The sequence below is a fragment of the Bidens hawaiensis genome, unplaced genomic scaffold (assembly GCF_021521415.1).
Source record: "Bidens hawaiensis isolate Kalapana, Puna unplaced genomic scaffold, B.hawaiensis_p1.1 tig00016463_1, whole genome shotgun sequence".
Classification (NCBI taxonomy): Eukaryota; Viridiplantae; Streptophyta; class Magnoliopsida; order Asterales; family Asteraceae; genus Bidens; species Bidens hawaiensis.
The window spans coordinates 461,747-477,190 of record NW_027492511.1 but is presented as its reverse complement, the minus strand read 5'-3'; the positions used below and the strand labels follow the sequence as shown (position 1 = coordinate 477,190).

Here is a 15,444-nt window from a genome sequence, read left to right as displayed (position 1 = left end):
ATTGATTTAACCCAAATTCATGGGTATGGGTCTTACCAAAACTAGATAGCTCTTAAATGGGTTATAACATCTCATTAAATTAAAAATTAATCTTACCAATTATTTGATATGATAATCCTACAAAATAGGAATATACTAAAATTTAATATCCAATTTAAAAAGAAAAAGATATTATTTATAATTCATAAACAATTTTATAATAAAAAACATAAGCGGGTCTTGGGTCACCAAATCCAGATAGCTTTTAAACGGGTTATAACATATCATTTATTTATGAATCTCTTTCATCATCAAACCATAAGTATATTATTAACTTTCTTACAATAAAGAAAATTAAAATCCAAAAAATAAATATTAAAAAACGAAAAATGTAAAACAACCATTTTATCAAGCCATCAGATTACTTTATTTGTAAATGAAGGCTTCTCACGCATTTGACCCGAATTCACAGGTAAAGGTCTCACCAAACCCATATAGCTCTTAAACGGGTTATAACATCTCATTATATTAAAAAATAATCTCATCAAATATGTGATATGAAAATCTTATAAAATTAGGAATATACTAAAAATTAATATCCTATTTTATTTTAAAAAAAGATATTATTTATAATTACGAAACAGTTTTATAATAAAAAAAATAAACGGATAATGAGTATCACCAAACCCAGATAGCTTTTAAACCGGATTATAACATATCATTTATTTGTGAAACCATTTCATCATCAAACCTCAAGTATATTAATTATTAATCTTACAATAAATAAAATTAAAATCCAAATATACATATATAAATAACGAATAATGTAAAACAACCCCCATAATACGGGGGATAAAATCTAGTATATATATATGGGTGATTTTATTTGAAACTCTAAAAAAGTGTGAAACTAAGGAACTTAATCTTACACTATCCATCAAATCTTATTGTGCACATAACTACCCCCTCCCCCCAAGCTAAATATAAAACCTAACTCTAAAAGCTTAACTCGACGCCTAGTTCAGCCTCACGGAGGCTTAATCCTGGGAATAGTGAGTTGGATTTTATATTTAGACATGTGGCTTTTTAGAATATAATTAACTAACATTTATCAATAGTAATTTAGATTTTTTGAATCAGGTTTCAATTTTGTATATTATTTGACCCTCAATGTGTGTGAGGGACGTCTCCGCTCTCCACTTACCACCCTCTATATATATTGAAATCGCTTAGCCATCTTCTCATTCTCAGGTAGCAGTTTAATCAGCATACATATTATCGATCCAGATCCTAAACAAATGTCTGCTGAACAAGAAAACATTATTCGTCCCACTGCAAATTTCCCGCCTAGTATTTGGGGTGATCAGTTTCTTGTCTATGACCAGGTATGTTATAAGTTAATAATTACTAGACGGAAGCCCGCGTGATGCGGCAGGTGCTTGAGTACAGACTCTGGTAATCACGTAACAATTTTGTGTGTTCATGGTTCAGTTTAAAACTTTAAAATTGTTTAAAACGGCCATCGGTTAGGTTTCACAGTTCGTTTTTCTTTAACTTTCGTTTCAATTTAAAATAGTTTAGTTTCGATTTTCATCAACAAAAAATCGTTACTAACGGTTTGTCTCACATAGTCACATGTTTAACTTAAAAATCGTCAAAACTGATTTGTAAACAACCATACGTAACATGTTATTTTTTTTTAATTGAAAAAAACTGCAGCAATATCTTGCTCAAATTAAAAAGAATAAAATTCTCATTTTTATGGTATAACTTTTAAAAAAAAATATTAACGTATGAAAAAGTTATGGCTGTTTAAAAATCATGGGGTTAAGTTGGTTTAAATTTAAAATAAAAAATTATATATAGTGAAAGATGAGGGGCTAAATTTGCAAGTATTATTTAATATGTTTGAAAGACCATTTTGTCCTTCTTCAACATGCTTTGTATATGTTACCATGTGTTATACAGATTGTAAATCTCTTAAAATCAAAGTGACTTAATTTGCCCTCCTCTTATACATTATATATAGTATAGATTACACAATTGATTGATTATACAGTATTAATTACTAATACTAATTACTTTACTATAGTATAGTATGACAACTAAGAACTATATTTACATACATGATTTTGTAACCATTGTGATTAGTTTGTATACATGAACAAAAACGTTCTCTCCGAATTTTAGTTAAGATCGACAAAATTCAACTAGCAAGGGTGAAGCTTAAGCTTGGATACCCGCTCCGCTCCCTTGCTCAACAATATAAATTTGCCTGTTTTCGTCCACAAAATTGAGTCTGGACCCCCCTAATTTATATATTTTTTAAAATATACGTGCCCCTGCGTTTTCGTCCAATAGGAATCATCTTTCCCTAAAACAAAACTTATAAATGTTTGTGTTCCAATGATGCATGCTATTGATTGACTAAAGCCGTTTGATCGTGTCTCACATATAGATGAAGCAAGAAGAGCAACATGGAATTGAACAAGTTGTACAAGAACTAAAACATGAAGTGAAGAGGGAATTATTTTCAAAGTTGTACGCTCCCACGGAACATGCAAATTTGTTAAAACTTGTTGATTCAATCCAACGCCTTGGCATAGCATATTACTTTGAAGAGGAGATTAATAAAGCCTTGCAACATGTTTATGATGCTTACGGAGATAAGTGGAATGGTGGCTGCATTTCCCTTTGGTTTCGACTCATGCGGCAACAAGGCTTCTTCGTTTCATGTGGTGAGCCGGCATAAGTGTAATTTACTTAATATTGGCTAATTGCAATGGAAACTTATGATATCTAATGTAAAATGAAACATATATAATGAATAAGTATAAGGACAATGATGGAGCTTTTAAGGAAAGCTTAACCAATGATGTTGAAGAAATGCATAATTTGTATGAGGCAACGTTTTTAAGGGTACCGGGAGAAGTCATACTCGATGATGCTCTTACTTTTACAAGAGCTCGTCTTGATGACTTGGCAAAAGATCCTCCGTGCACTAACAACATGTTTTCTACCGAAATTCGAAGAGCGCTAAAACAACCTATACGGAAAAGATTGCCGAGACTAGAGGCGATACGCTATATCCCTTTCTACGAACAACAAGCATCTCATGACGAGTCTTTACTAAAACTTGCCAAGTTAGGGTTTGGCTTGCTTCAGTCCTTGCATAAAAAGGAGATTAGCCAACTATCCAAGTACAATCACATTACCCATTCTCTTGTTAAATTTATCATATATTAAATGATTAACAAGTATTATATATTTGTGTTATCTAGTGTTCCTAGACATGTAAATGAAAACTGGCTTATTGTAGGTGGTGGAAAGCTTTTGATGTCCCAAATAATTACCCCTACGCAAGAGATAGATTGGTTGAATGCTACTTTTGGGCTCAAGGCGTGTACTTTGAGCCTAAATATTCCCAGTCAAGAATTTTCTTGGCAAAAACTCTTGCAATGATAACTATATTGGATGATACTTATGATGCTTATGGTATCTATGAAGAGCTTGAGATTCTTACCGAAGCAATTGAGAGGTAATACTCTAACACGCAAATTGTGAACCATTTGAACAAAAATATTTCAAAGCTCATCAATTGTTGATAATATTTTTTTTATATGTGGTCGATTGAAAGTTTGGATATGCTTCCTGAATACATGAAGCTAGTGTACCAAATGGTTTTGGGTGTTCATAAAGAAATGGAAGAAATAATGGCAAAGAACGGAAAATCACATCATCTTAACTATTATAAAGAGTCCGTAAGTCTTCATGCCTTCATACGTAGCAATATCTTTATAACGAAAACTTGTAGCATATCTGTCCGCTAATTATTGGTGACCGAGATTACCTATTTTCTTTATATATTATCATATTTCCGCGTTATGATGTATTTTTGTAAAACTTTGAAGTAATTTTATTGTTATTGACTTATTGTTACTTATATTTTTGAACTTCAACTTTACTTTTGCTAATTTTTTAGATGAAGGAATACATTGGAGGTTACATGACTGAAGCCAAATGGAGAAAGGAAGGGTATATACCAACCCCTGAGGAGCACACATCAGTTGCATTGATTAGTTGTGGCTACAAATTCCTTCTAATAACAAGTCTTGTTGGCATGGGTGACATCATCATCACAGATGACTCATTCAAGTGGGCTCTAAGTTTTCCACCTCTTGTTAAAGCTTCTTGTACACTTTGTAGGTTCCAAGATGATATAGTCACCCACAAGGTACATTAATACATTATGCTTAAGATTAAACAATCTAATAGTTTTCTAAAACTCGATAAAGTTGTATGAAGCATATGTTGACTGTAAAACGTCAAAAATAAATATGCAGGAGGAGCAAGAAAGAAATCATGTCGTATCTGGCATCGAATGCTACATAAGGGAATTCGATGTCTCTGAGGAACATGTCATTGATTTGTTCCTCAAAAAAGTAGAAAACGCATGGGCTGAAATGAATCATGAATCGCTTGTGTGCAAAGATGTTCCTATGCCTATAATTATGCGAGTGATTAATTTGGCCCGTGTAATTGAGGTCTTATACAAGTATCAAGATATTCACACATGTCAAGGAAGAACTACAATATCATATCAAATCTCTTCTCATTGACTCTATCATTAGTAAATGAGCTCAGATACTTCTGCTTCATGGTGTCATCTTGGAAATAATAAGATGAAATCCATCATCTTCAAGATGTTTTGAGATTTACACGTGCGATTGTGCGAAGATTCTATTGTTATTGTTTGTATTTCGTTATTTGGGTAATTACGTGTGTTTAATTGCATTGTTAAGCTTAATATTTATATTTCAATGTTTGAATAATTACGTGTGTTTAATTAACATTGGTAGTTTTAGTGTTTTTATTTCAAAGTTCGAGTATTAAGCATGTTTAATGGTTTAAACTAATGCTTCATATCGGCAACGTACAAGCTTTCGTCGAAAGGGTAACCTCAATTCCTCAAGAGTATCAATTTATGACGTGAATTTTATTGTGATAAGCAATTAGCCTTATTTGGTGTCACATTTGTAAACATGTGCATTAGGAAGAGAATTCTTTCCCAAATACCAGATACATACCCATGGCTTACTCGGCTGATATTGGCAGAGCCGGTCCAAAGGGAGGGCGAGGATGGCGACAGACTCAGGCCCGGTCTCCCGAGAGACTCAACACTGTAAAAAAAAGAACATACATTTTACTAGCTTTAGAGCCCGTGTAACACACGAGATGATCCAAATATTAAAGTTATAAATAAAGCAAATAAGTACATACTTATATGGACAAATGATTGCATATATGCTTATATCTATACTATGTGTACATAAATTGATTTTATTTATATCAAAAAATGATTTTTTTCATAAAAAATAAAAGAACTTAATAAATAATAATAATAATAATAATAGCGCAAGTGCAAAAACATACCTGAGAACGGTCCATCTATTGGAAATTTGATTCTCAATATCATATATATATATATATATAGGGTTATGTTAGAATAAAAACCCACTTGAGTTGTGAAAACTTTAGAAACTCATTCTCAATCACATGTTTTAATTAAAGATTAAATCTTTTGGTTCACAATTAAAGTTAATAAAAAATGTTAAAATTTTCTTATACTTTCTCTCTCCTGAAAACATATATATAAATTACTAAAAAATGTAAAAAAAATAGCAAAACATTTTTTTTTATGTTTTCGATGTTTTAAATATAACAACATATATTACATGTTACAAACAAAAAAAACGATGTTACATGGGGTTTTCACGGGTTTTCTCAACTCAAGAGGGTTTTCAAAGTATATTTCTCCTATATATATATGTGTGTGTGTGTGTGTGTTTATTTCAGAAGTGATTCTTATAACAAGAAGTGCGAGAAGTGATCTCAACCATTAGATTTGAGAAAAAATAAAATAAATAAATAAAAGGGCAGTATGGGTAGATTCAAATAATTCATCATTTAATTTTTTTAATCTATCCCTAAATAAAAGTCTAAAGTATTAATATCTAGACTTTATTATTTGTAAGTTACAATTTATTTATACCACTAGATCTCATTTAGTTACTATGGATTTATTTTTGTTTCTTTCTTCACTAGTTCCATTTACCATGAAATAATTGATGCATTTCGAATAACAGTTTATCAACTAATATAACCAAGTAACAAACTACGTTATGTTTTAAATTATTTTTTTTAATCTATGATTAATTCGTTCGCCATAATATTTCAAATTTAACCATATCTAGAAATATTTTTAACTTTATACAGAATTCGTAAAACCACCTACATATTACATAAAATGATTCTACACACGATAAAATTTATACGTATATAATTCGAGGTACCACATACCCAGTACATATATGAACCTACACATGCTAAAATTTACACATACACAATTTAAAATACCACTTATACAGTATATATATATATATATATATATATATATATATATATATATATATATATATATATATATATGAACCTACAGAAAATAAAAATTACGAATACACAATTCGAAATGTTATCTACACAACCCATATATAAACCTACATAACACATAAATGATCCTACATGTTATAAAATTTATACGTACAAAGTTCGAAATACTACCTACACAGTACACATATGAACTTACACACGACAGAATTTACACGTACACAATTCGAAATACCACCTCCACAGTACATATATGAAGCTACACACAATAAAGTTTACACATACACAATTCAAAATACCACTTACACAGTACAAATTAAACTCTTTTTTATATTAAACTACATATAATAAATAGCGGATCATGCTAATAACTTATAATTATTAAATTTTCACATACAGTAATGTCTAGCTTAATGAAAAAAATAAAATAGTAAAAATTATATATGACACTATAACCATTGATTAAGCATAAAAAAAATGAAACCGTTAAATACCACTTACACAGTACAAAATAAACTCTTTTTTATATATATTAAACTACATGTAATAAATAGCGGATTATGCTACTGTCTAGCTTAATGAAAGAAATAAAATAGTAAAAAAATTATATATGACACTATGACCAATGATTAAGCATAAAAAATGAAAACGCTAAACGCATTAATGTCTAGCTTAAAAGGGGTTACATCACAAAAGACATATGCACCCTTTTTAATTATAAATATGTCGCACATATGTTTGTATTTATGAATTTGTCATTTCTTTTGTTAACCATTGATTAAACCAATCGATGGTTCAGATTCTCTTCTCGTTATAATATCACTTCTCGCAAGATCCATCCCCTATATTATATATATATATATATATAATTGAAAGAATATTGGTTATGAACCAATTTTAAAAAAGACTTTTCATACAATAATAGTTCTGAGGTACACCATGAAAATGATTTTTATAATTTGAGGAGGCTTCTCGACTTTGCCATAAGGACAACACATAAAAGTAACACGTTAAGCTGCTCAATTTTGTGAATGTTTTGCTTCTCTTAAGCATAATTTTGTATGACATGTTTCACACACTGCATTTTAATCACCATTAAAGGAAAAGTCAATGTTGGCACAAATGTTTCAAATTTGATAAAAGTTAGAAGCATTGATAGGCCTGAAGATAGCATGTCGAAAGTGTTCGCCGTCTTTTCTTAAATTTTAATAGTTGTGGGAAAAATAGTCAATTAGCCAAATCATGAATCTTTTCATTATTTCCAAAAATGTCATTGAAAATAAATTCGAAACCTAAATCACATTTAAAATTCTAACTTTCATTTGTTTGACATTTTCAAGTCAAACTTTGAACCCATAATAAATTTTTGAGCCAAATGTGGTTAACTTGTACCACACAATCTCTTTACCAACTTTTAACCCGTAACAATCAAATTTAAGTTCCATGGAAAACCTGAAACAATCATTGATACAAAAAACCGAGAAACTAACTATGATAAACTTTATTATATATGAAAGTGAATTGTATATATTATTACATTTTAGCATATATATAGTTTAGAAAATTAGCTAAAAAATAACTGGATAGTTTTAAATCATATATTTATAATTTATAAGAATATGTATTTTTATAAATATGTATAATATATATAATAAAATAGAGTTTAAAGGAAAGTGCATAATTTAATCATGTTATAGATATAATATAAATGGAATGTAAAAGGAAATTGAATAATTATTGATCTATTTAGTTTGGAGGGAAAAAAGTTATAAGGTTTAACCACAAACTGACATGTGTCCACAATTATTTTTATTAGAATAGGTAGATGTATAATTTTTCTTTTAAAATAAAAGCCTACAAAATGACTTTTTGATAACTTGATACAATATTAAGAGTGTTACGAGCTAGAATCAAATGTCATTGGTTCAATTCTCATTAGTTGTATTATTTTTTTTTTCACAAATATAAACTTTTTTTGTGTTTTATAACGGTCATTTTAATAACTTGTTTATTATCTTTTTTTTTTTTGCTTTGGTTCGTATTGGACTTTGGAAATTCAACTTGATTAGTAAAATTGTCAAATTATTTATCACATAATTAAAAACATGATTTTCAGGGCCCATTTTTTACTTGTCCCAAGTCTCAAAATTTTAAAGGATTCTTGGTGAAAGAGATAATATTATTTTGTAAATTGATTCCCTCTGTCTTTCTCATTTACATGAATATATAATACAAGCATGATCAACTAATTGGAGATAATATCTTCTATTTACATCAATACAATATATACTAAATATAAGACAATATTATAAGTTTATTACACCCCCGCAGTTGAAGCTGGATGGGACCGAATGCTGAGATTGGTCCTGAAATCTTCAAATAGAGCCCAAGGTAGTTCTTTGGTGAAGATGTCGGCAATTTGATATGAGAGGGGACATGGAGAACTTGAAATGTCCTCGTTGTATCTGTTCGCGAACAAAGTGAATGTCGAGTTTAATGTGCTTTGTGCGCTAATGATTGACGGGGTTACCCGCAAGGTAAATGACACTGACATTATCGTAGTATACCAGGGTGGCACGAGATAAAGGGCGATAAAGCTCTGACAAGAGGTTACGAAGCCAATAGATCTCGGCAACAACGTTGGCAACACCTTGATATTCCGCTTTTGCACTAGAGCAAGATATTGTTGGTTGGCGTTTAAAAGACCATGAGATAAGATTAGATCCATAATAGACACAATATCCTGATATAGATCGTCGTGTATCGGGGCACCCCGCCTAGTCGGCGTCAGTGTATGCGAGTAGTGATGGTTGCACGGTTTTGCCCAGTGTGAGTCCAAAGTGGACAGTTCCCTTAACATATCATATTATTCGCTTGAGAGCGTCCCAATGTGTGAGTCGAGGTGCATGCATATGCATGCAAACTTGTTGAACTACATAACTGATATCCAGACGAGTGAAAGTAAGATATTGTAGGGCACCTGCCATGCTACGGTATAGTGTGGGATCATCAAATAGGAAACCAATATCGCCACTCAATTTCCTATTAATGTCAACGGATGTTGCGGCAGTCTAACCGAAAATCAAAGGGGGCTGATTGCTCTGGCTTAGTGGTTGTAGCATGTAAAGCAGTGCCGGCAGCGGACGATGCCAATGCCACTTGATGTTGCTTTTTCTGTTCTTCCATAGTAACCTTTGACCGAGCCGCATGGAACGAGGGAAGTGGCTAGGTGTTTCGGATTATGGCACCAAAGCCTTTATATTGCTCATGAAGCCCGGTAACTTATTGGATAACTAAATCGTTGTTGGAAACCGGGGAATCCACATTGGCTAGTTGATCTGCCAATACCTTGAGTTCTTGGCAATAAGCATGCATGTTGGGGAAATTATGAAGTCGGGTATTAGCAAACTTGGTTTTGAGATAGACCACACGGGTGGCTTTGCTGTCGTTGAAGAGATCAGCAAGAGTCGTCCATGCATCGAAGGAGTGGTGTCTTTCTTTAAAATAGTTTGTAACAGATCATATGAGATTGTGCCATAGATCCATTGAAGGACTATGGCATCAATCCGCTCCCAAGAGTCGAGAGCCTGAGGTGGCGGTGGTACTTTTGGATTGGCATCTTTTGTTGTTGTCGAAGAGGATTGCGATGGTGGTGGGGTACCGGAAGTAAGATGATCATAGACCGTAAAGGCTTTGCAATGAATCTTAAACAAATCCGACCATGATGTGTAGGGGCCGGATTCAAATTCGAGGGTTATCGGATGAAATTCTTTATGTTGGTGACGGTAACGGTTGGGTGTAGTTTTGATTCCACTTGGAAGAAGCAGGGAATGAAGAAAGTTAGTGGAATGGAAGCGTAAGGTAGGATCGATGGTGATAACCAGCTGGAAAAAAATATAAGAGAGAAAAGGAGGCTAGGGTTTGATATCTCTTGATACCATGAAAGAGATAATATTCTTTGTAAATTGATTGCCTCTCCCTTTCTCATTTACACTAATATATAATACAAGCATGATCAACTAGTTGGAGAATCTCCTATTTACATCAATATAATATATACTAAATATAAGACAATATTATAAATCTATTGCTCGGAGAAGATCCTGCTGATACATTTGGTATCGGTATTCAATTTTGGTAATCGGTAAAATCGGTAGCAATACCCTTTTTTTTTATTAAAGCAGTGTTCGGAATATTACTTATTTTTACTAACTTATTAGATTGCTAGCACCTTAGATTGTTAGGCTATCATTGATGCTCCATTCTTGCCTACGTGCACCATCTGTGGCTTATTTATTTTTTTCTCACAAACTAATAAATTAAATAATAAAACGTAGGCTCTGGGGATGGCGACGTGTCAGGTTCGGATCGGTTATTGCTAATCTCATAACTATATCCGCTTGTAAAATTCAGTCACATACCCGGCCCATTACCCGCCGTGTATGTGTCGGGCAATTACCCGTCAGGTATCGGGTATGCCCACAAGTAGGGGTGTCCAAAATACCCGAACCCGATCAACCCGACCCGAACCCTAATAATCAAATCAGGATCGGGTTTAATCGGGTCAAAAAGTATTAATCGGGTTATTTGAGTTAACCCAAATAACCCGAATTGTTAATAGGGTAGGGTTTCGGGTTCTTTTTTGGGAAAAAATCATGTTTCAGGTTAACCCGAATAACCCGATTAGTGGTGATACTTTACTTCAAATACGATAACGAAAAGGTGAAATAAGCACTAAAAATTTAAGGCCGGAAGTTTTATAGAGGAGTTAATTATTCTTCTTGTTCATGAATCGTTCGACGGGAAGTGTAACATCTCGGATTTTTCGTATTTGTATTCGTTTAAGTATAAACCGATTCGGGAATGTAATTTAGATCTTTCAAACTATTTAAAACTTGTATTTATTGGTATTTAACTTGGTTAAACTTATTTTATAATTTTACAACTTTCAATCATGCCAAATAGCTCTTAAAAACTCTTAAAATTGCTTAAAACGGCAAAAAATTGAGTTTATAGAAGTACATGGACTAATTTTGCCAATTATTTCCTATTTTTTAGTTAAATTAACTAAACTTAAACTCCAAGAAATTTTATAAAAGGTTCAATTCGTTTTCTTATCGTCCAAGCTGAAGTTACGATTTTTCTCATTAATTACTTATTTTGTTTCCTAATCGAGTAGATTACTTCATAAACAAGTTATCATTCATTATACTTAATCAAAACACACCTATAAACCCTAAAAACTATTTAAAACATCAGCCACCATTCCCTAATCTAAAAATCCACCTTCTCTTTTATCAATTTCATAAAGATTGTTCAAGTTCTTTCATCTACGGTTTGACTTTGATGCTCAATACCACTTTAACCTCGATTATCTCTTGTTTCATTCATCGTTTGGGTAAGTTGTCTTCATGAAAAATGTTAGTTTTTATCTAACTAATAAAAGACCTCAATCAATGGGTTTTTGTCGGTCAATTGTTTTTCGACCCGTTTAAGGGCATAAAAGTCAATTTTAATGATTTTTCAAATACTATATCTTCCGATCAGAATTAGATTTCGGTATAGAAGACTTTTATTTTTATCTCAAGATTTTAAGGCCACTGGAAAAAACCCGACTTCAGACTCTCTGTTCGGATTCTTGTCAGTACCAGCTCGCTTAAACGTTATTTTTCTCATAACCGGAGTTCTATATATCCGTTTGGATTGATTTCAGTGGCTATGGTTTATTATATCTAAGTTTCAGGTCTATTAGGTTTATCTCAGTCAGCATGTTAAAGGACGGTTTGTTCGTTTAATCGTGTTTTATTCTAATTTCTCGCCCACTCGCTTAAGAAATAAGGTGAGATATCATTCCCCGTTTTATTTTACTGTTTTTAAATGTTTTGGCACATATGGGTACTAATGTTTCCTTTTATATCACATATATACACAAAACTAGCAAACGAATGATCATGTGTATTCAATCAAATGTTATTTGTTACTTACTTATGTGCTTACATTCTATCATATTCGGAGAGGTCCATCATAATTACATTAAAGCATGATCATACGCCGTCCTAGTAGCCATAGCCCGTGTTCGTGATGTATGGTCAACTGACACACTATTTGCTCATGATTTGATTGATTATTACTCATATTATTTTGTTTGCGCAATTATTATTTATCATTTATTACATGTTATTATTAGTGTCAAAACTGATGATCATCTCACTCAACATGTGTTGCTGAAAAATCTTTGTTTATTTTCTACACATATGCAGGTTACCGGTTGATTTGAAGTTAGGCTGAAGAACACATAGAAAGACCTTAGGAAATAAAAATAAAGATTTATTGCTCTATTATTTAGTTTAGGATTATTTATTTGTTTAGAATTGCTATTGTTATATTTTCAAACTTGTGCACTTTATTTGAAACTGAAATGAATAAATTAAGTAGATATTGTCATATTTCATATTGTATGATATTACCTTGAGAGCTGTGAACCACGGTTCGCACCTCGGCATTTCCGCTTTAGGTTGGGGTTTGACAGGAAGTTCATTTATGTTGTGTTTGTTTAATTAAACGAACGAACATGAACAAATGTTTCACTCTTTCACCTATGTTCGTGAACATTCGTTTATGATCGTCTATTTAAGTTTGTTTACGTCGTTCATGTTTTACATATTAATAGAAGATTATTAAATACTATTTGCATTTAGAAATTATATCACCCTAATATGTTTTTCTTTGTGTTTATTTAAATGCGTTAGTTTATGTTCGTTTATGTATGTTTGTGCTCGTTAATGCATGTACATATATGTTCCATAATGTTCGTTTATCTTTGTTTAATTATGTTCATTTATGTTTGTGAACCGTTCGTTTATATTTTAAACGAACACGAACATTTTCATGTTTTAACTAACGAACATGAACACAAATACTTGTTCGATTAAAATGTTAGTGATCATGCTCATTTAAAGTTAAACAAACGAACACAGATGTGCCTTTGTTCATGTCCGTTCGGTTAATTTACAAGCCTATATGTAATTATAAGATAATTACTTGCGAAAGAAATTAAAAATTGAGTAGAATAAGAAATTTACAGCTCACAAGTTACAATCAACTTAAAATTATAAAGTAACACAGTAAACCCGACCTGACTAACCCGAACCTTAATAGGGTCGGGTTTCGGGTTAAGATATATTTTAAGGAAAACCCGACAAACCCGACCTGATTAACCCGAAACCCGATCGGGTTGACCCGATGAACACCCCTACCCACAAGTATCAGGTATATCCATTAGTTTGTTAAAAAAAATTCCCTTTATGATCTTCAAGTATATTTTTTATCATTATAGTTATTGTATATATTTTTTATTTATATATGAACTATTACAAATTAAAATATGACACATTACGTACATATGAACAAACATAATCTATCATAAATAAATAATATTACTTTATGTATAAACTTAATACATAGTCTAACTAGAGTGTGATAACGACGCTATCCAAATTGCAGAGTGCGGTGACCTAAACACAAAAAAAAGAAAATGTTGTCGTTCTAACAAAAAAAATTAAAATACAATAAATACATATCTTTAATACAATTTTTTTTTCATATACCTACAAAAATGAAGTGTTATCAGACAAAAGTTAAGTAAAAATAAAATTAATAATTAAAAATTTCCGGGTTTACAATTTGGGTACATAGTTCGAGTAAACGGGTATGTGTTTCGATTTATCGGCTCGGGTATCACCAAATCCCATACTCGCCCGGTACCTGCGAAAAATTTCAAAACAATTTCCGTACCCGACCCAATACCCGTCAGGCTTCGGGTATACCTATCCTGGATGGTTCGGGTATATCCGTTGGGCTCGGGTTATTTTGCCATCTCTAGCAGGCTCATGTAGAAAAAGATAAATAATAGAGTGTGACTCTCCGTTTTTTAAATAGTGGTCAGAGTAGTTGCGAGTAGAGGAGAAAAAAAAATGCTACTAAATATGAATAAAATTGAAGAAACATTATTTATACTTCATAAATTTTTAATATTTTCTATGAGTGGATGAAAAAGAAAATATATAATAAAGGTCTAAAAATGTATTATTTAATTCAAAATGAGAGAGAAATTTTTATAGCCTTTAACGTAATAATAGAATTTAATTATAAAGATGAAAATGAAAAAAAAAATGTGAAGCAAAAATAGGAAAATGGGTTATAAAACCAGTTTTTAATTAATAGTTAACCAAAAACTAACCCTTTTTGGTATGAATCAAATCTCCAGCGAACAAATCTTTAAAATTACGGCTCCCTGCGACTTATTTATAAATCTGAAGCTTGAATGAGATGGCGTTAATGGCTTCGTCACTCTTACTCTTTCTCTCGCTTAACTTGCTTCAGCTTTTCCATACGGCTGTCGGTAGAGGCGGTGAACGTCATTCAGGTCAACTCCTGTTTCAATTATTATTATTATCGATCATGTACAACTTATTCATCTGCTGATTGATTTCAATTTGTATGATCCTTCTGTTGTTCGTTTATTGCATAACTAAATCTGCTTCTGTTTAGTTAAATGAAATGGAAGTTTTTATATCGGATTTAAAATTTGTGTTGATTTGTTTATAATTAGGTCTTAAAATGGGCCTTTAGATATCTAGGTCAAGTTGATTAGAAAGATCAAACAGAACAATGGCGTGTTCATGTTCGTCGGACAAGCCAACGGTTCATAAACACCTTGTTCGTGTTTTATTTGATTTGGCTACCAAATTTCTGTTGATGTTTTTTTTAACATTCATATTCATATGTTAGTTTACATATAAATAAATTAATCACATAAGAATACTCATGTATATTTTTGTTGTATAGTTATTAGAAAATATTAAAAACCTTTAATGAGCAAACATAAACAAATGAATATAAACGGACGTAAACGAATGCATTACGAACGTTCTTGTTCATTCATTTAGTTAATTGAGCGAAATTCCTTGTTCTGTTCGTTTATTTATTAAACGAACGAACATGAATTAACTTCGCACC

At 31.8% G+C, this 15,444-nt stretch overlaps 1 protein-coding gene across 1 annotated transcript; it reads left to right on the top strand.

Moving 5' to 3' along the window:
* The first annotated feature begins 1,277 nt into the window (after window positions 1-1,277).
* Window positions 1,278-4,598, top strand: LOC143551587 (beta-caryophyllene synthase-like). Its single transcript, XM_077041988.1, has 7 exons — window positions 1,278-1,364; window positions 2,438-2,717; window positions 2,798-3,179; window positions 3,299-3,517; window positions 3,602-3,740; window positions 3,962-4,213; window positions 4,323-4,598. The coding sequence occupies exons 1-7, from the start codon at window positions 1,278-1,280 to the stop codon at window positions 4,596-4,598; spliced, it is 1,635 nt and encodes a 544-aa protein (XP_076898103.1).
* The last annotated feature ends 10,846 nt before the right edge of the window (window positions 4,599-15,444 follow it).